Source organism: Nuphar pumila, chromosome 5 (assembly GCF_984573655.1).
Source record: "Nuphar pumila chromosome 5, dmNupPumi1.hap1.1, whole genome shotgun sequence".
In the NCBI taxonomy this organism is placed as follows: Eukaryota; Viridiplantae; Streptophyta; class Magnoliopsida; order Nymphaeales; family Nymphaeaceae; genus Nuphar; species Nuphar pumila.
Genome location: NC_143253.1, coordinates 20,843,440 through 20,870,692, shown reverse-complemented (window position 1 = coordinate 20,870,692; position 27,253 = coordinate 20,843,440). Strand labels below are relative to the sequence as shown.

The 27,253-nt window shown below is 36.4% G+C and overlaps 1 protein-coding gene across 6 annotated transcripts in view; it reads left to right on the top strand.

Annotated features, from left to right (window-relative positions):
- LOC149837054 (L-arabinokinase-like) overlaps nt 1–27,253 on the top strand; it is a 97,430-nt gene that overhangs the window by 55,713 nt on the left and 14,464 nt on the right. For all 6 annotated transcript variants that reach the window (XR_016431886.1, XR_016431885.1, XR_016431884.1 and 3 more), the window contains 5 exons: nt 272–355; nt 551–676; nt 849–979; nt 1,055–1,136; nt 12,780–12,867. Coding sequence is in view for 3 of the 6 variants with exons in the window: in XM_090005791.1 (XP_089861917.1) it covers nt 272–355; nt 551–676; nt 849–979; nt 1,055–1,136; nt 12,780–12,867 (511 nt within the window). In the remaining 3 variants the exon portion in view is untranslated. The remainder of the gene's footprint in view (nt 1–271; nt 356–550; nt 677–848; nt 980–1,054; nt 1,137–12,779; nt 12,868–27,253) is intronic.

Genomic DNA, 27,253 nt, shown 5'->3' with positions numbered 1-27,253 from the left:
TGTATATTGTGAGCACAATGTCCCATTTAAACATTGTCTTAAATGGGCAATGTTTGTCTTAATGTTTTTCAACATTCTTGTTTCATTTATCATTTCCTATTGCTGGAAATTTACTTGGTTAGGTTTTGTTTTACTAAAAATTAATAGTTCAAACTAGTTATAAATTTTGTGTTCAAATAACATTAATTTTGTGTCATAATTTCCTATCTCTTAAAGGTTTCTATCTATTTTTGAAATTATCTAGAAATTATGCTAAAGAGTGTGGTTTCAGGAGGATATTTTCGTGGCAAGAGCACCTGGGAGGTTGGATGTGATGGGTGGTATAGCTGACTATTCAGGAAGCCTTGTTCTGCAGGTGATCTTATTCACAACTATGTGTTGTGTAGTGCATTTAAAGCTCCTTATGCTGGTATATTTAATCTGATTGTTTCATATGCTGTATCAGCTGAATATAATTTTGCTTATGTTTCCAAGAAAGTGGAAAATGGTAGATGTAGTGTCTAACTATTCTGAGTTTCTTACGAAGTAACTCATGTGTCCATGTATAAAGATGCCAATTAGAGAGGCTTGTCATGTTGCTGTGCAAAAAATTCACCCAAGCAAGCAGAGGCTGTGGAAGCATGCTCAAGCTCGGAAGCAAGGCAAAGGACTGGGGCCCATTCCTGTGTTGCAAATAGTAAGTCATTGTGTTTGATGGCCTTTCGTGTGTAATTTATACATTTGATAAAGATGCTAATAGATGCTGTTGATGCATCACACATTGCAGAATCTTATATTTTATTGGTTAATAAGATCATTGTTGTTGGATTCTTTTTTTACTGGAACATCTTTCCATTATGAATTTTCAGGTGTCTTTTGGATCTGAATTGAGTAATCGTGCTCCTACATTTGACATGGACTTGGCTGATTTAATGGATGGAGACGAACCAATATCATATGAACTGGCTTGCAAATACTTTGCACAGGATCCATCCCAAAAGTAAGTCATGATTTTTCATTTTAATATGTTAAATATATCAGCTATACTTTCTATTGAATATTGCTTTCATTTCAGGTGGGCATCTTATGTGGCTGGGACAATTCTTGTACTGATGTCTGAATTGGGTGTACGATTTAATGATAGCATTAGCATTCTGGTATGAGATTCCCAAATAATCTGTTTTTCATAGTTTTTTGATGCTTGTGATTAGGACATAAGTTTTGATATTGGATATGTTGGGTTGGATAAGATAGTTGGACCAGTTAGAGTTGCAACAACTTAAGGGGACTAATTTAGTTCTGATTGAAAAGGTTTGTTTCTAAGAGAAAAAAATGGTTATGTAAGTAGGTTATGCATTGCAAACTTAAGAATAAAATGTTGGGCCTTCTCATGAGTGGATAACTTTCCTTATGCATGATTTTGGAGGAATGGTTGGCATTCTTAGGACTCCGCATCGGATTGGCCACAAGCAACTCGGTGACTTGGTAGAGTCACTGTTATTTATTTAATTTATTAAAAATACATAATAAATATGTTATTTATAATACAAAACTTTAAAAAAATAACATATAAGTGTATTTTTATTATATACTATAACACATAAAAATTATATACAATAACACATAACTTAAAAAATTTATGTAAGTGTATGCATGATAAAAAATTCATAGATATTTTCAAAATAGATACAAAATAATATTTAGGCTATTTAGCTCACAATTCTAAATTATAAATAGCATGATGTTTGCAAATTATCATGATATATTTGACAAAATGTAAATATCAAAATTTTATTGTGATATTTACATTCTAAAACATGAGTTCTTAAAAAAACATAGACTACACACCAAAGTCTCACTTTAATATCATTATTTCATTTTAAATGTTGTCATTTAATGATATTTAATTCTCTCTCTCTCTCTCTCTCTCTCTTTGTAAATGCTAATAAAGTCTTTCCATCCACCCAACATAAAAATAATTTTCAAAAAACCAACAGTGAAAGTGTTAAGTCGGGAACTCTTTCCAAAAATTCAGCTTTGGAAAGCTTAAATTGCTTTTATTAGTGCTTTGAATTTTGAAACAAACTTTAACCCGTTTCATTTTTAAAGCATCTCGAGCGGAGTCAATAATAAACTTGACTAACTCGACCTTGACTCGGTTGAGTTTAGTCCTAACTAAGTCAGCTTGCTTTTTTGACTCGGTTAAGCACCGATCCGAGCCAACTCGGGCGAGGCACAAGTTGACTCGCCGAGTTTTTCATCTATGTTTGGAGGCCCAACAATGTGCTTAGTTTAGCCCGTATCTCCATATTATGGTCATTATGCATGATGGATGAAGATGTATACTTGAACATGTGGTTGTCTTGTTGCAATTATAAAAGCCATCTAGCTAAGTGTGAACACACCAGTACCTCTCACACATTGAAAACAGACCAACGATCATGTCTCGGGATGTGACTATTGAGCTGTTCATTTTCCTGTCATCGGGTTATTAGAAATTAAATAAACCTGATAGAGTTTACAAAAAAAAAAAATATAAGCCAGAATACAATTTTAAGGTAATTACAATGGCTTCCAAAAGATCAAACTAATACACTATGGACTCAACTGTAGGTTAAGACACTTGACTTCCTTGGTATGCTCGTGGAGTACCTTGTGAGCGTCTTAAATAATCCTTGCTACTTCTATCAAAATTCTTACCATGAAGCAACAATAAACTATTAATAAGCTATAATGCTCAATAAGCAACTAAATACAATCTTAATAATTAGATCTCCTATGAGAATTTCGTTGGGGCGTTCCCTACTGAGCGACGCGCTGTACTCTCTAGGCCCGGAGGCAGTGATAAATGTGCAAGGGTTGCTAGGTCGTCGCCCAGAAGCGACGCGTCACACCGGCGCCCGGGTGTGGTGTCAAATAGGCAAGGGTTCCCTCACTTTGTTGGACGGGTGGGGGTAAAGAAGTTAGTCCAAGACCATAAAATTAGGTTAGCCACTTGGAACATAGGGTCTTTAACTGGTAAGTTGGTAGAGTTAGTAGATGTTATGTGTAGGAGAAAGATTGATATTTTATGTCTTCAAGAGACCAAATGGGTAGGTGAGAAAGCTAAAGTGATAGAACCTTGGTGATATAAGATTTGGTATACAGGGATAAATAGGAATAGGAATGGAGTAGGGATTGTTATGAGTCGTCAGTTTATAGATAATGTAGTTGAGGTCCGTAGGAAGGGTGATAGAATTTTACTTATTAAATTAGTATTAGGTACGGATATTATTAATATTATTAGTGTTTATGCACCTCAAGTAGGTTTAGATGATTCCATTAAGCATCAATTTTGGGAAGATTTAGATGGAGTAGTACAAGAGACATCTTATGGAGAAAAGCTTTTCATCGGCGGTGACCTTAATGGACATGTAGGCATTAGTAGGGATGGATTTGAGAATATCCATGGAGGCTATGGTATAGGAGAAAGAAATGAAAGTGGAGAAAGGATTTTAGATTTTTGTTTGTCCTATGATATGATCTTAGCAAACACTTGGTTTAGGAAGAGGGAGTCTCACCTAGTAACATTTAAAAGTGGGGTTAATACGAGTCAGATAGATTTTTTCCTACTTAGAAAGAGAGATAGGGGTTGTTGCATCGATTGTAAGGTTATACCAGGAGAAAGTGTAGCTACACAACATAGAGTCTTAATTTTAGATCTTAGAATTAGACAATGCCGCAAAAGGGATAGACATAGGATAGATCCTAGAATTAAGTGGTGGGCACTGAAAGGAGCTAAACAAGGAATGTTTGTAGAGCAGGTAGTTAAGGAAGTTGATTGGTGTCTCGAGGAGGATTCAGAATCAATGTGGAATAAGATAGCGGGTGGTATGAGAAAAGTAGCTAAGGAGGTATTGGGTGAGTCTAAAGGCGGTGCACCACTAGGTAATGATACATCATGGTGGAACGAGGATGTCAAATTAGCTATTAAGGTTAAAAGAGAGTGTTATAGAAATCTAAGTAAGAGTCGTGATAATGAGAATTTGGAGAAGTATATGATAGCAAAGAAGGAAGCTAAAAAAGTTGTTCGAAACGCGAGGGCTAAGGTATATAAGGAGGTTTATGACAAGTTGGATACCAAAGAAGGCGAGAAGGATATTTATAGGCTTGCAAAGATGAGAGATAGGAAATCGAAGGATTTGGGTATGGTTAGATGTATCAAAGATGAAACGCAAAGGGTTTTAGTCAAAGATGAGGAGATTAAGGAGAGATGGAAAGATTATTTTGATAAGCTATTTAATGATAGTCATGCTCAAGATCTTGGAGACTTCTCCATTCCTTTTCATGAGATAAATCGTGACTTCATGCGCAAGATTCAAAAGAAAGAGATTGCAGAGGCTTTGAAGAAAATGAAATCAAGAAGGGCAGTTGGCCCAGATGGTATACCTATCGAGGCTTGGAAATGCTTGGGAGAGAAAGGTTTAGAATGGTTGACAAATCTTTTTAACTTGATTTGGCGAACAAATAAGATGCCTAATGAGTGGAGGAAGAGTACTTTGGTGCCTTTATATAAGAATAAGGGTGATATACAAGATTGCACAAACTATCGTGGTATAAAACTCATGAGTCATACTATGAAACTTTGGGAGAGGGTGATTGAGTCTAGGTTGAGAAAGGTTGTCATGATATCGGAGAATCAATTTGGTTTTATGCCTGGAAGATCAACTATGGAAGCTATACATCTTCTTAGACAACTTATTGAAAGATATAGAGAGAGAAACAAAGATTTGCATATGGTTTTTATTGATTTAGAGAAGGCATACGATAGAGTACCTAGGGACGTTCTCTGGTGGACAATGATGAAGAAAGGTGTTTCTCTCAAGTACATTAGTATAATTAAAGATATGTATGAAGGAGTAGTAACCAATGTCCGCACTTGTGGAGGGGTGACAACCAATTTTCCGATAACGGTTGGGTTACATCAAGGATCTGCTTTAAGCCCTTTCCTATTTGCGATAGTGATGGATGAGCTTACGAGATCAATTCAAGAAAATGTACCGTGGTGTATGTTGTTTGCTGATGATATTGTTTTGATTGATGAGTCTAGAGCTGGGGTTAATGCTAAGTTAGAATTATGGAGACAGACATTGGAAGCTAGAGGTTTTAAGTTGAGTAAGAGTAAGACTGAATATATGGAATGTCGGTTTAGTAAGCAACGAAGTAGTGATGGGAGTGTAGTGAAGCTTGGTGAGCAAGATATACCGGTGAATGATTATTTCAAATATTTGGGATCCATCATTCAAAAGTATGGAGAAATTGATGGAGATGTAAATCATAGGATAAAGGTTGGGTGGATGAAATGGAAGAGTGCTACTGGAGTGCTGTGCGATCGTAGAATGCCATTGCGGTTGAAGGGAAAGTTTTATAGGACGACTATTAGACCCGCTTTACTATATGGTACGGAATGTTGGGCTGCCAAGCGACATCATATTCAAAAAATGAGTGTAGCTGAGATGCGGATGCTTAGATGGATGTGTGGAAATACAATAAAAGATAAGATTCGGAACGAAGAGATACGTAAGAAGGTAGGTGTTGCACCCATTGAAAATAAGATGCGAGAGAATCGTTTACGGTGGTTTGGACATATTCGGCGAAGTCCTAATGATGCTCCAGTTAGAAGGTTGGAGAAATGGGAAAATATATTAGTTAAAAGAGGTCGGGGTAGGCCTAGGAAGACTTGGATGGAGATGATAGGAAAGGATATGAATGCTTTGAACCTCACCGAGGACATGGCGTTGGATAGAAATGATTGGAGGAAAAGGATTCATGTGGAAGACCCAAAATGAATTTCTTTTTTGGTTCATATCGCTGACCCCAATTGTTTTGGGATGAAGGCGTAGTTGTTGTTGTTGTTGTTGTAGGTTTTAAAAACAAAGTCAGTTGAAAAGACATTTATGGAAAAACAAAACAGTAGGTCTTAAATTACTTTTGTAAAATTCAATATTAAATTATGAAATTTGCTTTTAAGTTGCAGTACAGTTATACAATTTGTTTTGTTTCATTAAATTTTTAGAAAACATTTTCTTTTAGATCCAATTCACATTTCCACGGTTAATCCAAACGATTGATAAATCTCAAAATTTATTTGTACTGATAAAAATCCATTCGTTACATCTGACAGGCCCATAACAGTGATTGGTGGTAGGTTCCACCCTCCATTGAATATCCAAAAAGAGCCAAAGATCGCATATCCCTCTCAGAAACATCGATGGTCCAATAACTGGTGGTCGATTCCATCTTTCCCAATGGCTAAGTAGAAGTCTTGCTTAATTCCTAAGATTAGGTCGATTAAACTGATAAATCTCAATGACAAGCCAAACGGGCTTAATACCCTTAATAAAGGGATTATACCTCTACGAGGTTGCAAGGGGTCAATGAAAAATGCTTCATTATAAAAACTTTCAGATCATTTAGTGTAAACTGAGGTTAATATAAAAAATGATATGTGCATGTAATGAGATATGCGGAAATACAAAGAGTGGTATAAGCACTTACAATGTCCTAGACAAACAATAGCCAAGTCCACTAAGGGACAATGAATACACAACACAAAATATAAAAATCTCTTTATTGAAAAGAGAGAGAGAGCTCCCAAGAATACGTATTACAAAGGGGTTCACCCCTATTTATACAAGAAGAAGAAGAGAGGAAGGGAGACCACAAGGGCCTCAAAAGGTGCGCCAAAAGGGGTCTCCCATAGAGTCGTTGGGAGCCCCCAACGGTTACAATTGTGACCATTGGGGGCCCCAACGATTCTATAGTGGGCCCATTTTATGTGGCTTAAAAATGAAAAAAAAACAAAAAATAAAGTAAATACAGAAAAAAAAGAAAAGAAAAATAAGTACCCCTATCGGGTACTTGTGAAATGACCATAATACCCCTATCGGGTATTATGGTGTATATACATATATATGGATACATGTATTTTAACACCCCCTCAAACTTTATGGGGAGATGACCAAAAGTTTGTCAAGGAGAAATAGGAAGCGAGGAGCAGGAAGTGCTTTAGTAAAAAAGTATGCAAGTTGATATTCGGATGTGACATATGACAGTGAAATTGTTCCACGGAGATACTCATCACGAACATAGTGACAACCCATCTCTATATGTTTGGTCCGTTCATGGAAGGTGTGATTGATGGCAATGTAGATGACACTTTTGTTGTCACAGCAAAGCTTCGAAGCACCGGAAATTTTAACTCTCATATCTTGAAGTAGACTTCGAAGCTACACAAGTTCCATTGTAGTAGTTGTCATAGCCCTGTATTCAGCCTCGGTAGATGATAATGAGACTTTCTGTTGTTTCTTGCATTTCTAAGCAATTAGCGAATCTCCTAAAAAGACACAAAAACCAGTCGTTGAGATTCTATCATTTGGGTTTCCTCCCTGGTCAGCATCAGTATAGGCAAGCAAATTTAATGAAGAGAGTGAGGATAAAAATAGTCCTTTAGTTATAGTATTTTTTATATAACGAATAATCCGAAGCATAACACTCATATGCACAATTGTAGGAGCATGCTGGAATTGGCTGGCAAAGTGAACAACGTGAACGATGTCTGGCCTGGTGATGGTCAGATAGGTGAGAGATCCAATGAGTTGTCTGTAGGGTGTAGGATCATCCAGAAGAACCTCATTCTCCAACCGTAGTTTAGCGTTGATAACCTCTAGAGTCTCCACCTTTTTGTCATCAGAAATTCCAGATTTGGAACATATATTTGCAGCAAGCTTCATCTGGGATAATATATACCCTCGAAGAGAGTATGCAACTTCAATGCCAAGAAAATATCTGAGAAAACCCAAATCAGACATATCAAAGTTATCTTTTAACATATTTTTAACATCAATAATATCACTTTCATCATTGCCTGTGATGATCATATCATCAACACAAAGTAGAAGAATAACAATACTATTACCTATACTTTTAACAAAGAGAGCAATGTCAGTATAACAAGAACGAAATCCCAACTTAATCATGATAGCACTAAATTTATCATACCAAGCCTTAGGAGCTTGTTTGAGACCATATAAAGCTTTTAATAATTTAAGAGTTTGACCTTTTTCAAGCTTAATTCCCGGTGGAGGGTCTATATATACTTCTTCATTTAGTTGACCATTAAGAAAGGATTTTTTATCTAGTTGAAATATAGGCCATTTCTTAGATGATGCCATAACAATTAGAGTTCAAACACTAGTCATTCAAGCAACAGGAGCAAGGGTCTCCTCATAATCAATGTTGTTTCTTGTGAGTACCCCTTAGCTACTAATCTTGTTTTATATCGTTCTAAGGAACTATCACTTTTTGTCTTTACTTTGTAAACCCAACGACAACCAATAGCTTTCTTATTTGGAGGAAGTTGAACCAATTCCCAAGTTTTAGCCTTCTTTAAGGCATCTATTTCTACCCTCATTGCTTCAATCCAATGTGATATATTTTTTGCTTGATTATAATGAGAAGGCTCATAATATGAATGTAAGGCTATTAGACAAGCTCTATAATTTGGTGAGAGAGATTCATATGAAACAAACCTATTAGGTGAAATTGATTCTCTAGAAGAGCGCCTAAGGGAAGTTTCTTCTAGAGGTTTATTAAGCCGCAAGAAATTTTCTAAAGCATTAATAGGTTTCTCTTGCTCGCGTCGGGTATAAACATGTAGATTGTCACCATCAATTGGTGATATTTCAATATTAAGTGTCTTCTCTATTATGTGTATTTTCTAATATTTCCGAATGACTTGAAGATTCATCATTTGTATCTTCTAAAAGATCATTTAAAAACATATATTCAATTTCATTTTGTTTGTCTAAGATTTCAAATCCGTTCTCATCTTCTAAGAATGTCACATCCTTTAAGACATATAACTTATTGTTTTTATAATAAAAACATCTATAGCCCTTTTGATTTTCACCATATCCCAAAAATACACATTTAATTGCTTTTGATGATAGTTTATCTCTTTTATGTAAAAGAACAATGCATTTATATCCAAAAATATGAAAACGATTGTAATCAGGTAAAATTTTAAAAAGTTTTTCATAAGGAGAAATATTATTTAATTTTGAGGACGGCATTCTATTGATTAAGCAGGTGGAGGTTAACACGGCTTTAGCCCAAAAAATTTTAGGAATATTTTTAGAGATAAGTAATGATCTAGTGGTTTCTAGGATATGCCTTATGTTTTCTTTCCGCTAGACCGTTTTATTGTAGATTTCTTGGGCATGATTTTTTATGACAAATGCCATATTGTTTTAAATATGTTTGAAATTCATTTGATAAGTATTCTCCTCCGAAGTCGGATCTAAGAATGAATATGTGACTTTAAAATTTATTTTTAATTTTTGCACAAAATTCTTTAAAAAAGGTAAAAACTTCCGATTTAAGGTTAAGAAAATAAATCCATATGTATCTAGTATAATCATCAATAAAGGTTACATAATATGAATAACCACCTTTAGATAGAACCGGAGATGGTCCCCATACATCGGAATGCACCAATTCAAAAGGTCTAGATGAAATAAAGGTTCTTGTAGGAAATGAAGTAGACTTCATCTTTCCAAAAATACAATCTTTGCAATTGATATCTTTTTCTTTACAAAACTTGTTTCCAAAAGGAAAAAGATACATTTTAGAATAACTTGGATGTTCAAGTCTTTTATGCCAAGTTTCAATACTTTTGTCTTGAACATAAGTACAAAAAGATTTTGTAGGGAGTATCAAGTGATCCATGTAGTAAAGATCTCCCTTTCTATGGCCTTGCCCAATCCGCTTCCCGGACTGGAGATCCTGCACAAAGCACCCTTGAGATGAGAAAGATATTTCACATCCATGGTCGACAATTTGGGACACGGAAAAAGGTTGAGATTTAGTTTAGGAACTAATCTTACTTTTGGAACAAAAAAGTTTTGAAGATTTTTAGGATCTAGAGTTCCAATGCCATTTATTTTTAGAAAGGTTCCATCAGTCGTAGAAACACAAGATGTTTTTGAATTGGTGCATACGTTGTTTAAAACATTTTCATGGGGAGTCATGTGAAAAGATACTCTGAAATCTAAAATCCAAGAATACGTACCGGGAGGAGATGAAGGGGCAATGGCGGCACCGAAGATGGAGGAAGTAGCCTTTAGTATTTGTTGGAGAGCCAAGGATATTTGACCAAGAGTGTCTTTGAGATCCCCGTTTTTGCCTTCATCTTCTTTAGTGGAGGATTCCTCAACGGAAGCCACCTTAGGCGACTCATAATAATGATGACATATAATCATCTTCCTTCCACCATTCCCTTGTTTCCCAAAATGAGGTGGCTTGTAGGTTTTAACATGATTGTTGGGTTTAGATACGGCAAGAACATCATCCACGCTTTTACTCATGCCATGCTGAGTCTCTTTTTGAGTAATTTTGGCAATGACATCCTTTAATGGAGGAAGAGTGGATCTATGAATGAGTGAGGATCTCACTTGTTCAAATTCGCGACGAAGCCACAAATAAAAATTGAAACAATCTATCTTGTTCCATTTGTTTTTGTCTAAGCTCAACGTCCTTCGTAACCACCCATTTAGGCTTTAAAAGAGCCAATTCATCCCACAAAGGATTTAGAGCACTATAGTAATCTTGGATGCTCATATCCCCTTGTTTTGTAGTTCTAACTTTCTCTTACAAGAAATAGGCTCTTGCAAGATCTTTTTGGGTATACATACCTTTCATAAAAAACCAAACTTCATTGGCTCGATGAAATTTTGCAATATTTGCACATACCTTAAGTTCGACATTATTCATAAACCATGCTAAAATTTTTGCATGGTTGCTTTCCCAATCTTCCACTTGACGTTGATGGTCTTCTATTGCTTTGAGGCGAGCATCTCCCTCAAGAGCTTTTTCTTGATCTCCTTCCATCTTTGTGAGCTTAAGTTGAGGTTCCGGAACGAGCCCCATTACATAAACCCAAAGCTTCTTCTCTTTGAGATTATTTTCCATTGCGGATGCCCACATCATGTAATTTTTTTCATTGAGCTTGAATGATAGGTCGATCTTGGTCTCCATTGCTTCAATAAGAGAATATTGTAAAAGAAGTGGAGCGAGAGACAAGATTTCACCTTGGAAGAATCGGATGGCTCTGATACCATGTAATGAGATATGCGGAAATACAAAGAGTGCTATAAGCACTTACAATGTCCTACAATGGACAAACAATAGCCAAGTCCACTAAGGGACAATACATACACAACACAAAATATAAAAATTTCTTTACTGAAAAGAGAGAGAGAGCTCCCAAGAATACATATTACAAAGGGGTTCACCCCTATTTATACAAGAAGAAGAGAGGAAGAGAGGCCACAAGGGCCTCAAAAGGTGCGCCAAAAGGGGTCTCCCATAGAGTCGTTGGGAGCCCCCAACGATTCTATAGTGGACCCCTTTTATGTGGCTTAAAAAATGAAAATAAAAAAAAACAAAAAATAAAGTAAATACAGAAAAATAAAAAGAAGAAAAACAAGTACACCTATCTATCGGGTACTTGTAAAATGACCATAATACCCCTATCAGGTATTATGGTGTATATATATATATATATAGATACATGTATTTTAAGAGTGCATACACTTGGAAGAATAATCAAATCTATAAGAGCCATAGGAAATTACTTTTTGAAGAAAATGTGAAAATCTATTTTCTTTTCAAAACAATCTAGAAAATCAAATTTAATTTGAAAGAGGTTGTTGAACCACATTTAATAACAACGAAACTTAGTGATTTATGAAAATCAGTAATTGAGTTTTCCATATTCATGCATTAATCACCTTCTTAAACAGAAGACTAACTTTTAAAACAATCAAAACATAAATAATTTAAATTTAAGAATAACTAAAATTCAACTTCTGTCAAAGTTAAATATAATTATTAGAATTATAACTATTAGTCTCATGAAACCATTATCAGTCACAGGAAAATAATTCATGGCCAACTCAATTGTAGTTATCAGATCCATAGTTACTTATAAAACTAATAAAGTTCTAATTTAAAAAGCCATAACTATTTAACTACTAAACTAATTAAGAAAACCCAACTCTAATTATGAAAACCCACAACTAATTATTAGGAAAATAAACTAAGACAAATTTATTCTAATTATTAACGGCTAGTATTTTGCTTGGCTATTTATACAAGGCATATGCCTCATTGTGAGTTTGAGAGAGGATGAATGTTAAATGATTGTGTGCTTGAGTGTATGTAGTGAGGATTTATTTTGCATTTTTTGTGATTAATAAAATTCTTTATTTTTATCTCTTGCTCTTATGATTGTGTGAGCTTGTTGTTTATTGTATTAGCTTGTGTTAAATGCATTTAATATTTAGTTCATTATTTTCAATCTTTGTGTGTCTTGGGTTCCGTGCCACTTCGTGACATTGTTGTCCTTTTCGTTTTCATTTTATTGCCCTTTTATAATGAACTTTATCTTCTTTCAATTGAGATCCCAACGTGGCATTGTTTCACAAACCAAGTGGAAATTCTTCTTATTCTTTCTGATTGTGTTTTCATTTTAGCATGGCCTGAAGATGAAGTGATTATATATTAATTTTCTGTTCTACTCATGGTCAGTAATGAGGTCACAAGATATGGAGTCTGCATTAATCATCTATTCTATTTATTTTTTGAAGCTAGAAATTACTCTGTTTTGATGTGATCAGTTAACCAATGTCTCTGCAAGTAAAGCTTGTGGTAATTTATGGGAGCAAGATTTCTATTAATGCTTACTTGATAACTTGCAGGTTTCTTCAGCAGTTCCAGAAGGAAAAGGTGTTTCTTCCTCCGCAGCTGTTGAAGTTGCTACCATGACTGCTATTGCTGCAGCCCATGGTATATTTTTACTTGAATGCTATAAAAATGACTTTTTTTCTACTTGTAACCTTCTTTGTACTATAGCAATAATTATGGTTTTCTCAATGTCAGTATCATCACCATTTTCTACCAAATCGTGTCAGCAGTGCTGCTATTGAGAGTGGTGCTAAACTAGCATTAGTTTGAGTTATTTGTTGTAAAATATGAGCCAGACTGTCAATGTGCACCTAGCAATCCCAGCTATGTCACATGGATACTCCATTTTGACTGCTGTTCCTTATCACCTTGTATACTAGTTACACTGAAAACTTCATAAAAATGGCTGTATCCCTGTAACTTCAGCTGTATCCATGTGACATAGCCAGCCTGAGTCTGTCTTTTTGAGTGGGGCCCAGGATTTATGCCATTGCCAACTTACTGGAGAGAGTTGGACATGGCGATAAGAAAATATCATCCTAGTGTTAAAATATATTGTTATTACATGTATATATAGAGCGAGAGACACATACATATATATTTTATATATATGTCTATGTGTCTATCTATCTATCTATCTATCTATCTATCTATCTATCTATATATATATATATATATATATATATATATATATATATATATATATATTGTAATACCCACTAGGGGTAAAATAGTCCTTTTACATGTAACACATATCCATTAGGGATATGCTTTTCTTCTTTTTCTTTTCTTTCTTTTCTTTTTTTGATTTATTTTCTTTTTATCATAATAGGAGGGGTCCACCATAGAGACATTGGACCCCTCCAACGGTCATAAATATGACCGTTGGACCCCTCCAACAACTCTATGGGAGCCCCTCCTTGGACCCCTTTTGTGTATAAATAAGGGGTTTTGCCCCATGTAATTCTTAAGCTTGTTTAAGCTTTTCTCAATAATAGTTCTCATATTTTTTAGCTCTCTTTCTCTCATTTTATGGTTGTCCATTGCCACTTTGTGGCTTATTGTATTTTTGCCCGTTAGTAGCCCATTGCTTGTATGGTTGTGCATCTCTTGGTCACTTGGTGACATTATCTTTTCTCATTGGTGTTTCATGATATGGTATCTAAGCTTTGGTTGTGAAAGTATCATTAGAGTACTATTACTTACGTTTAAATAAATTTTTAAGTGTCATTCTTTTGTTTGCCATCATATTTCTCCAAGATGGTCGATAACACAAAGATCAATCTTTCATTTAAATTGAGTTGAACAAATTATAGAATGTGGGCAGCCGCCATGGAAAACAACCTCAAAGGTAAAAGACTTTGGGGATATGTATGTGGAACCATTCCGGAACCACAATTGAAGTTTACAAAAAAAGAGGAAAATAAAGAAAAGGCCTTGAATGAAGAAGAGAAGGCTAAAGTTGTCCAAGAGTACCAATATAAAGTTGAAAATTGGAAAAGTGAGCATGCCAAAATATTGGCATGGTTCATGAATAATGTGGAGCTCAAAATATGCACCAATCTTGCCAAATTCAAGAAAGCAAATGAAGCTTGGTTCTTTACGAAAGGTATATACACTAAAAAAAGACCTTGCTAGATATTTTTTTGCAAGAAAAAGTAAGAGGAACCAAGCAATGGGATATGAGCATTAGAGACTACTATAGTGCTCTAACCCCATTATTAGATGAACTTGCTCTTCTTGAACCACAATGGGAAGAAAGTGCTATTGCTATGAGGCAAGAGCAAATGGAGAGAGAGAGAGAGAGGTTTTTTCAATTTATTCATAAGCTTCGTCCCGAATTTGAACAACTATGAGGGTCCCTTCTTCATAGGGCCTCTACCCTTTTTAGTGAAATTTTAACCGATTTGTGCCAAAAAGAAACTCGCTTGGCTCTTAAAAAAAATATCAATGAGGTCTATGCGGTATCTAGACCGAAAAATAATATGAGGACATACAAACCTCCTTATATTTTGAAAAAATAACAATGGTAGAGGAAGAAAATTTATTTGTCACCATTGTAATGAATCGGGTCATCTTCAACCGGATTGTCCTAAGCTCAAAAGAAAGGTAGCTTCCGTTGGAGAGTGTCTAAGCAATTCAAGTGAAGAATCAAAGAGAGATATAAAGGATTCCATTGCACAACTTACCGAAACTCTCCAACAATTCACGAGGATTAATTCTTCCACACCTTCCACCTCCGGTGCCGCAATCTCATCAATTCTCGGTATGTCCTCTTGAATTCTTGATTCGGGTGCCTCTTTCTACATGACTCTGAATGCATCTCTTTTATTAAAACCAAGTCTCAATTCTTTTAAATCATTCGTTTCTACGGCCGATGGAACATCATTAGATGTTAAAGAAATGGGAAACCTTGAAAATGTTTAGTTGTCGCAAGATGGGGACCAGGTCGGGCTCGGCCTGACCATCGAGCCCACCTCCTCCCGTTGGTCGCGTAGCTAGCCAAGTTAAACTTGGCTAGAACCGAGCTTAACTCGGTCTCCGCTTTCAGACCGATTTGGCTTAATTAGCAAACTAAGCCTGGCTCAGTCGAACTTTACTCGACTCGGTCTGGTCAGCTCGAACTAGGTTTGGGTTTGACCCTTGCGATGCAATTATCGTCACGATAAGGTTGTAATACCATCCTTTTTGCAGTGTAACGTAATCTTTTTAGCTCTCCACGCCGGCACAACGGACGCGGCACATTACCAAGGCACGAGCCTTTAAAAACCTATGCTCGGAATCGTCAGCAAGTTTGACCATCTTCGAGGTAGGGAAAAGTTGCATACGAGAACAAATGACAGAATACTTTTAACTTATACATAATATTATATATATATATATATATGCTTTTAACTCAAAGACGCAGTTTTGTGTATTCTTTTCCATTTAAATTGTCATTTACTTTGCCATTGCTCTGTAATGCACACAGGCTACTGCTTACGCAATTTATTTAACCGATGTATGGTTTCGTACATCGTGCATCATTTACGCATTTTATTTAACCGATGTACGGTTTTATAGATCGCGCATCGCTTACGCAGTTTATTTAACTCGATGTGTGGTTTCACACATCGGGTCTTGCTTTATGTCATTTACTTTGCCGCCGCGCTGTAATGTGCACAAGCTTATACTTTAATATAAATGTATTCTATATACATATATATATAACTCTATAAAGTACACAGTTTTGCATACTCCTACTTGCTTTGTATTATGCTTGCATTTAAAGATGCAAATTTGTGCATCCTTGCCAAGTCTTTATTTTAAAAGGATTTCACATGGGAGATTTCATGCTCGTATTATTCGCTGTCTCGAAAAGCAAAAGAAACAAGTATTTGGCGTTTGTGTTTTCGCAACTAAGTTTTTCCCTCAAACCCGTGTATCGAAAAGGCATCGGCTACATAACCCTAGGTGGTACGTATGTCCGGTCCTTCGTTTTAGTATCCAAAATGACTTGGATATTTTCGGCCTAAAGCACGGCACATTGAAATTTCTAAATGATATTGGGGTTTCTTTCTGAGAAATCGATATCCCTCTTATCGTAGTGGTACTATTAGACATGCACGGTATGTTAGTACTACAATGATTGGATGAGAGGTTTATGATAACCTCGTAGCGTGAAAATCCATGATGATTAAAAGGAAATCACATAAATGGTGATGATCACATTCACAACCAAGATGCTCAAGTTGGTTTGAAAGACCAGAACATGTAAAATGGGTTGTCAATTAAAATAAAACCTGACATACCCATTCGTCTCTTTGGTTTCATCAAGGGAGAAGATGGGATGGTACAAAAACTCGGATAGACAGGTTGTTAACAACTACACTCCTTGAGTAGCAATTGAACTCGGCGTCCCCGATCGTTGGAGTTAGGAGACGGTGCTATCAAAAATTATCCTAGGTGGTAGATCCTATAGACTTCTGCAAAAGTTATATGCATCCCTTGCTATAAATGCCTATGAGCAATTCTCTCTCAGTCACTGACCATCTCCTTAGGAACAAACTCAACTAGTTGTCTGGGGTATCAAAATATATAGAATAACAACCCCCCAGTCAGTCTCAGTTGTTTCTACATTTCTCATGTGCGTACCTTTAGGACAGTTAATATCGAAACAAGATTATCATACTCATTTTACTTATTCTGAAGTACACATCACGAAAGCAACAACACATATGCTAGTTTTGTTCTGAATTTTGATATCTATGTACCTACCAAATTTTTATAAGTCAGACCTATTTTATAGGGTACAAGTGATGATTAGGTCAGTACGGTAAGTGATGGCACGATGACGTGATGATATCAAGATCCTACTCTTTCTCTGATGTTTCGTTCCTGAGGAGATTTTGTAATTTGGTATAAGGGTTTATTTGAAATTCCTCTTTTATATAAACTTTAATTATCAAAAACCTTGTTTTGAATATATGTGGTTTTAAATGCTTATATGAAGATACAAATCTATTGTGTAAAGGAAGGTTCGTCTGTAATGCGCCCAAAGTCTGTTGACTTGTTACTTCAAACACTATTTTTTTTGCTGAACTGCCATTTTAAACTCTGAAAAAGATTAATCACAATGCATTTAAATTTTTCCTAAAAAGATTACATATTCTGGATTGTGGGGCGTTACAACAATGGTGGCATGTAACACCCTTCCTATATTCACTATTATAGTTGGACTCATTACCATAGTTATTTTGTTTTACAAAATAGGGTGACTTATAGGTTTTTACATTGAAACCTTGCCTAGTAACAACCAAAACATTATCATTCTTATTGGTCATGAAGGTTTTTACATCTTCAAGAGGCATAGCTTTAGTTCTATGAAGAATAGAAGACCTCACTTGTTCAAATTCCAGCCTTAGACCATGAAGGAATTGAAAAAAGTGTTTATTCTCAATTTACTCTCTTCTAATTTTAGTATCTTCAGAAGCCACCTATTTAGGCTCAAGAAGAGCTAATTCATCTCAAAGAGGGGACAAAATGCTAAAATAATCCTGAACACACGTCCCCTTGCTTAGTGGATCTAATTTTGTCTTGACAAAAATATTGTCTAGCAAGATCCTTTTGGATGTACATACCCTTAAGAAAGAACCAAGCTTCATTGGCTCTTCTAAATTTAGCAATGTTGGCACATATTTTTATGTCAACATTGTTCATAAACCATGCCAAAATTTTGACATAGTTACTTTCCCAATCCTCTACCTTTATTTGATGTTCATTGATGGCTTTAAGACGATCATCTCTAACAAGAGATTTTTCAACACCTCCTTCAACCTTGGTGAGCTTTAATGATGGATCAAGAGAGATTTCCATCACAAAGCCCCAAAGTTCCTTCTAAGATGATTTTACATGGCCGACGCCCACATCAAGTACTTAGATCTATTAAGTTTGAACGAGAGCTCCACCCTTGATTCATTCTCCATGATGAAAAGAGAAAGATAAAGATGAATCAAGTAACATCACCTTTGTCATGATCTTCAATCACCACAAAAAATACTTCCATGATCAAGAGAACCCAATGAGCTCTGATACAATGTAATGAAGTATGCGGAACTTGCAAAGCATATACAAGTTCAATAATGGACAATTACAAAGAAGATGGACAAGTACTCAAGTGCATAAACAAAAGTCCACTAAGGGACAATGCCAATGGCTAATAAAAACTGAATATTATTGAAAAGTGAAGGGAAAAGTAATGAACAACATATGGGGATTACTCCCCTATTTATATACAAAAGGAGAGGGGCGACCTTTGGGAGCTCTCCTTCGTAGAGTCGTTGGGGCCCCAACGACTTTATGGAGTGGGGGCCCCAATGTTAATAAAAGGAAAAATAAATAAAATAGTTGTTTCTAATAAACACTATTATTATATGTAAAAAGACAAAAATACCCCTATTGGGCAATCTATTATAATATATATATATATATATATATATATATATATATATATATATATATATATATATAACAGAACCGTGCATGGGAGTTTATCAAACATACCTACACACAAAAGGATGTCGCACATAAATGGGATCTACGGGACAACATCCACAATTGCAAACAAGGAGATAAATCCATTAGAGAGTACTATAGTACTCTTAAAAGACTTTCAAATCAAATGACGAAATTGGAGCCTATTTGGGAGGCTCTTAATGACGCTCTTCAAAGGAAGAAACAAATCCTTGAAGAGCAACTCTTCCAATTCTTGAAGGGTCTTAGGCCCGAGTTTGAACAAGTACGGGTGAACATTATCCATAGGAAAAAAAGTCTACTCCTAGATGAAGTTTTGGCCAAATTTTGCATGGATAAGACATTATTGAGATCCATATATGAATAAATGAAAACTAAAGACAATGTGTTGGCCATTTTTAGACCCGGAGACAACACAAATACCTATAAGCCTCCTCACTTTAATAAGCCCTAATTTTGGAAGCCTCACAATGAAGATGGGGAAGGTCATAGAGAAGATCTCTATTATATGAATCAATTGATTATTTCAAAAGACATTTTTTGTTGCAATGTATAAAACTTGGATATTTTTTGTGGCATCAAAGGCTAAGACTGTAAAAGTATCTCCACCAAGATACTAGGATCAAGACCTTAATATTCTTGATAATAAACCCACCACGAATGCACAATAAGAACACTTAAGAACACTTGTGCACAAAGGCACAACTCACAAATAACTCACAAATGCACAAAGGCATAAAAACAATGGAATCAATTTATTGAGAACTTGGGCTTTGACTCAAAGCCATAAACAATACAAAGGGGTGAACCCCCTATTTATAAGAACACATGAGGGGCCTTGGAGGGGCTCCACTCATAGACGTTGGAGCCCCTCCAACGGTCACAAATGTGACCGTTGGAGAGGGCCCAACGTCTATGTTAGTGGGCCCCCCAAGGTACTTTACATAAAGTAAATCAAAAATAAAAGAAAAGGAAAAACGAAAAATAAATTATAATCACATTCATAAATTGAATGTGCGTAAAATGAAGGAAAAGACTATTCTACCCTTACGGCTAAACAAAAACAGAAATATATATTTTATATATATAATAAGTAGATACATATACATATATATTAATATATGTATATGTATTACTTTATATATATAAAATATATATATTACATTGAATGATTAGGTATATAATTTAACAAAGACATCCTAGTATAACCAAATTATCCCATGTATCTCATTTGAAATTTTTTTATAATGAAGATTTCCATTGTACCAATTGCATTCTTAGCAAAATTAAAGCCCTTTCATTTGCAAAAAAGAATTTTTATCAACCAAACCTCTTGAATTAGTGCACTGGGATGTTTGGGGTCCTGCTTCAGTTGCTTTTAAAGGCGGTTATGTTTAATATGTAATATTTGTGGATGACTATTCTAGATATACTTGGATATATTTCCTTAGGTACATACATGAAAATTTTAAAATATCTAAAACTTTTCATAATCTGATTAGGAATCAATTCCAAACCAACATCTATTTTTCAATTAGATTTAAGGGGAGAATTTATGTCAAATGATTTCAAAGAACATTTGGAAACCCATGGTATTTTACATCAAGGGTTTTGTACTAATACACCCCAACAATATGGTTTGGCCGAAAGGAAACATAGACATATAGTTGAAACCACAATGACACTTCGCATTTCGAAATGACAATTTAAACCCGACATGTAACAACCCTAACTCGTACCCATGAAAAAGTGGCATTTTTTTTTAACAAGTGTAGAAACATTCTCAGAAACCCGGGGCCCTTACAGTTAAACGCAATCACCACCACAAGGAATATTATACTCATCTTTCAGACCAAACCAAACCAAACTTTATTTATTCAGATGCATAGAGTTTGAGACATAAGCAAGTAAAATATAAATAAAACAAAAAGAAGAGACACTGTCCAAAAGAATCTGCCAAGCAAACGTGTGGTCCCCTCATAGCTCCTCTCAAAACTAAGTCGCCTCACTGGGCATCTGAAACTGCGAAAAACACAAAAGTAAGGGTGTCAGAATCCAAAGAATTCTATATATGAATCCCTCTAATGAAACAAACGAGTAAGAAAAAATACAAATAAAGATTCATGCAATATTTTAGAGGGATGCAATTATAACAAATTCACAACTCAATTAACTATTTATGCAATCGAGCAAAATTATTAAGCATGAGGGAACAATTAATACACAACAGGGATCATAAATTAAGAAATAAAGACGTAATATGCATTAGGAAACAAACATTATGCATTCATCAATATATCAAGATTAAGAGAACAAGTAAACATACATGATCTAATGCATAGCAGGAATATGCATGATTTTAGTGTAATGCATGAATAAATTATTATCTTTTATCAAAGTTTTCTTTTCATATGCTTGTCGTTATTAAATGCACACAATTTAAGTTCCTATTTTTAATTATCATTGCTCATTGATACTCAAAACGGGTAAGAATTTTCGAAGTCAAGTAGGGTTCATAGGGTAACTTAGCACACAAGTTGTATTTTATTACTGAATTCCAAACTTAGCGCTCGAGCGATATCAAGAATCAATACTATCCATCGAAACATTGAAAATCAATAACCAATATCAAGACACTATAGAAATCAACAATCATAATGTCACTTTCTTGGTATACCAAAACAACAGCTGTGTCTACACACCAACCCCAAGCAAAGTGACAGTTTTTCTCTAAAACCGTAGTCAGGAGAAGAACCTCAATATCAGGTTCAGGGACAACAACAACGCATAGAGTATTATTATCCTCACGGTTTCTCAAAACCGCAATGTCCAAGATTCTCACACTAAAGAAGGGACATCAAGGAAACATAAATTACACTGTTCTTTAATTTCTTTTATTTTGTTATTAATTCAATTCTTTCACATTTTGCAATTCAACATGCAGAATTAATAACATAAACTTGCAAATCAACATGCAAAGCTCTTCACGGGACCACAACCCATGGCAACATAGAACAATGCAATAAGAACAATAATATCACATTTGATTTTTGCAATGCAAAGAACAACTAAAACAAAGAGCAACACATGCTCAAGGCTTATACAACCCATGATGGTCCATTTTGATCATTGATGCATTCATATGCAAAAATCATAAATAACATGCCACTATGCATTTCTTTTGAATGCTTCTCAATGCACATTCATATATGCAATTCAAAGATGTGCATGAGTTCACATTCGTGTTAAGTGCATGCTTTCATTTCATTAAGTTACCCATATCTAATGCATGCTTTCACTCATGAATCACCTCACTCAAAACATATGAACATGCATGTCATTTATGTACGTGCAAAACATGTTTATCTCACGTATGCATATGCACATGAAAGCACTACACATTGTTACTTTGGACATGCATAGAACAATCAAACTAAGCATGTACAAGAAATCATTCTTTCGCATGCCCAGGGCAAAATATAATATGAATGGTAAAAAATCTGGAATTTACAAGCATAGTTGAAAATAAAATATGCTCACATGACCCTCTCATTCATGCACAAATTGAGTCTACTCCATTACATGAAAATCACATGTATAAGCCCAAGTAAGCAGAGCATCCACATCTTAATATTCCTTTTTTTTGTAAAACATAATCCAGCAACCAGCTGACTGACAGTCGGCTGGGGCTCGGCTCTGGCCCAGCCGACCTAGTTGGCTGGGTTAGTCCTAGCCCAACCGACTGCCCCATGGCATCAAAGAAAATGTTTTTTTTAATACATGTGACCCAGTCGACCCAGTCAGTTGGGTTCGGCACACAGCCAAACCCACCCAGCCGACCTAGTCGGTTGGGTCAGTCCCACCGCCCAGCCGACCCAGACGGTTGGGGGCTGACTGCCGACTATGGGTCGGTTGAGGCCCATCATAAGGAAGAGTATGTATTTTTTTTAAATCAGGGGTTCTCATGTATCTAAAGGAATAAGTTGAACATGCAAAAAAATAAATTTTATATATGTTGAATCCGGCTATGTTTTCTAGTAAGACTTAGAGAGAGAAATCGTAATCCCTTATTAGGGTTAATCTCTTCTTAAATAGAGATTAACTATGAGCACCAAATTACAGAAAGACCCATACCAAATAGAAATTAATACGAAAGCCCACAAGACCCTTATAAACACGTCTCAACACTCTCCCTCAAGCTGGAGCATAGATATCAATCATGCCCAGCTTGTCACAACAATGAGAAAAACTAGGCCTCGCGAGAGCCTTGGTGAAGACATCAACTACTTGATCTTTGGAAGATACATGATAAACCCCGCATAATCTGCGTCAATGTAAGCAACTACGTCCAAGGAGGAATTTTGTTTAAACAACAGTCCTTTACCAGGAGATGACTTTAAGTATCTGAGAACCATCATAGCTGCATCACAGTGAACTTTGGCAGGCTTATCCATGAATTGACTGATTTTACTCACGACTAATGAAATTTCAGGTCTAGTAACAGTCACATATAACAACTTACCCACCAAGGATCTAAAACTGGCACTATCCACATATTCAGACTTCTCATCGAACATATGAGTTTTGGGATTCATCGGAATGTTAGCTGGCTTCGCTTCTAGCATTTCAGTCTCTTTTAATAAATCCAACACATACTTTCTTTGTGACAAAACTAAGCCCTCTTTATTTCTTGCAACCTCGATACCCAGAAAATATCGGAGGGAACCAAGATCTTTAGTAACAAAATGTGTCTGAAGATGATCCTTTGTTGCAGAAATATCTTGAGCATTGCTCCCTGTCAATATGATGTCATCGACATATACCACCATAACAACAATTTCAGCACTAGTTTTCTTGATAAACAAGGAATGGTCTGAAGTTGACCTGACAAATCCAAAACCCGACATTACCTCAAATAATTTGTGAAACCATGCCCGAGGGCTCTGCTTCAGGCCATAAATGACCTTCTTCAACTTGCAGACCTTCTGACACTCCCCCTAAACCTCAAAGCCTGGGAGTTGTTGCATATAGACTGTTTCATGAAAATCCCCATAAAAAAGGCATTTTTGGCATCCAACTGAAACAAGGGTCATCCATAGTGCACAACTACAGAAAGAACGAGACGAATAGTGCCAAGACGAGCAACTGTTGAAAAAGTTTCAAAAAAGTCAACACCATAAGTCTGAGTATAGTCTTTTGCAACCAACCGGGCTTTGTACCGTTCAATTGACCCATCCGAGTTATATTTAATGATATATACCCATTTGCAGCCAACAATATATGCATCAGTAGGAGGATCAACCAAGTCCCAAGTACCCCGAGAGCATAGGGCATTCATCTCATCCCGCATAGCCTGTATCCATTTGGGGTCGAATAGAGCTTGACTGTGATGAAGCGAAACAGAGGAGGCAAACAAAGTTGAAATAAAATTCTTCATAGATGCCCCAAAATTAACTTATGAAACAAACTGAGAAATGGGATAAAGGTGCACTGCCTTTTTCCTTTGCGCAGAGCAATAGGAAGATCATCATTAAGAGCAAAAACTTCAGGATGCTTACCTCAGGCGAAGGAGATAATGGGGGCATGGAGGTAGGAGGTAACCTGTGAGTGTATGCTATAGGAGGGTTTCGGAAGCGAGACTCACCAAAGGATGGAGCCAAAGACTGTGGAGAAAACGACTCTAACGGAAAAGGAGGAATCAGCAGAGGAAGGACATCGCCATGACTCTCCTGTAACCTTGGAGTAGTACTCGAAAAATATGGAATAGTCTCAAAGAAGGTAATGTCCACACTGGCATACTCTTTATGGGATATAGGGTCATAGCAACAATATCCTTTTTTATTCTTAGGATACCCAAGGAAAACACATTTAATAGACTGCGAAGTAAGTTTATCTCGATCCGGACCCAGCTTATGCACAAAACACGCACATACAAAAACTTTGGGGGGATGGGAAAGAGAGGAACCTCTGGATGGAGAATTTGAATTGGGATCTGGTCTTCTACAGAACTTGAAGGCATGCGATTTATAAGAAAGCCGACAGTCAAAACCGCATCGCCCCAGTATGACACATGCATATTGGATTGAATCATTAGGCACCGAGCGACATTAAGAATTTGTCTATGTTTCCTCTCAGCCACACCATTTTGCTGGGATGTATGGGGACATGTAAACTTAGGTTGAATCCCATTAGCAGAATAGAATTGAAGCAAGTCTTTGGATTTGAACTCAAGAGCATTATCAGTGCGAACAATTTTAACACACACGTCAAATTGAGTCTTTATTTTAGCAATTAAAGATTTAAGAATGACAGGGCCTTAAGACCGATCTTTTAACAGGAACACCCACGATAACCTTGAGAAGTCATTAACAAACGACACTGAGTCCTACTAGGAATCCTACTCGGACCCCATACATCGACATGAAGAAGATCAAACAATCTTTGACTCGACGGACTCTGGCTAGAGGAAAAAGAGCTTCGACAATGTTTTCCCAATTGACATGTTTCACACTGAAAAGAAACTGAAGGAGGTATATAAGGAATGATACAACGAAGTTTTGTCACTGGAAGGTGACCCAGACGATGATGCCACAATAGAGGACTTGAGGATGATGTAACAACAGAATAGACCGAACCCACTGGTTAATGTAGATAATACACACCACCTTCCTCATAGCCGCCACCAATCCTCTTTCCCGTCAGCAAGTCCTGAAAAGTGCAACCCCTAGGATCAAAAATCACCTTATAATTCAGCTCTTTTGTCATTCGACTGACAGATAATAGATTCTGTGGAAAAGAAGGAGCATGAAGAACATTTGACAATTGAAGAGTAGGGGAAATAGACATGTTTTCCTTCCCTACAATCGGAGAAGAACTCCCATCAGCAAGAACTACGCTTTTATGATCAGGCATGGGTTTTAAACTTAAAAAGTTACACGAATTTTCACACAAGTGTCTAGATGCTCCTGAATTAATGATCCACCTACCACCTTGGCCAAATAGGCCATCACCTGCCGAGTACGCAACCTTGGCCACAGGAGAGTTTGAAGTAGATAGGCGTAAGGCTAGAAGCTCGTCATATTCAGCCCTGCTAAGAGTAACAATATCATTGGAATAATCTGCATCTGGTTTAGCCACTTGTGCCAAGGGATTAGCGAATGCTTTATAATCTGACGACCCATCTGCTTTTTGGTTCCCTTTTTGTGGATCAGCCATTACCACGACTATTTAATATAAACACTCTTTCACGACAACCAGATATGAGCAGACCAAAAAGGTAGTATGCATGTTCACAAAAAAAATCTAATATTCACCACACTCGGATCCGTGATCAGATCTCAAAAAAAATGCAGATCCGCGACTATTTGATATAAATATTTCTTCAAGACAACCAGATTTGAACAACCCAAACCAAAATTATGCATGTCCCCGACTAAAATATGTATTTAATCTTCTCTACTCTCAGATTTGTGATCAGATCTGAACTACCAGGATCACACAAAAAAAAATTGACAATAGACTGCATTTAACCTCTTACCAACTTCACAACTTCAACAAAAAACTCATAACTGTATCCGCGACCATTTGATTTTGACCTACATTGATCAGATTTCCACCAGATCTGATCATCGACAGTGAACGGATTTTCTCATGTAAAATCTGATTTCAGATCAGGATTTTCAACGCTTGACAGATCCCTGCGACTTCTGTCAGATCTGACTCTAGATCTGTGTCAACAACATCAACCAAAGAATCAGATCTCCACCTGATTTGATTGCTTCCATCCATGTTTTCACGACACTTGCAGTAACTTCCCACAGTCAGCCACATCAGAATCCACGCTCACCGCACCACAGTCACGGTCACGACACCAAACAACCCTTTTAAATCTACAGCAGAATCCACGAGCATGATGATCTGAACCAGGCAGATCACGATCCACGATCTGACAAGTGATCTGACGCTGTGTGTTTTAGATCTCCTACTTCACCTTTCTCGACTAGCAGGATCCTCGAGCACCAACAACAGAAGGGAGACCCACGACAGGTCAGATCTGATCTGTATAGCAATCCACAACAACACGGAGACTGTTGCTCGCCGAAAACACTAACGACCCCTCACGTCCACAACGGATCAGATTTGATCCACTACATTAACAGATCGGTTCTGAAGACAGATCTGATCAACACCATGTGACAGACACTAAATTGACAAATGCAACAACAAAGTACCCATCAATGCCATGATATCAGCATGCTGCCTCCAACCTGCCAAATCACGACACACCATCTTCGACAAATTTTAGGGTTTTCGACTCCACGATGAGCAACAACAAAATCAGGCTTCAGAAATCTGTTTCATCACCAGATCATATCCTTTTCATGGTGACAAAACAAATTAAGGATCTGAGGCCAGATTGATGGCGAGCTCCTGTGAGTCGAGACTCGGACAGGAGGTCAGATCTAATATAGACCTC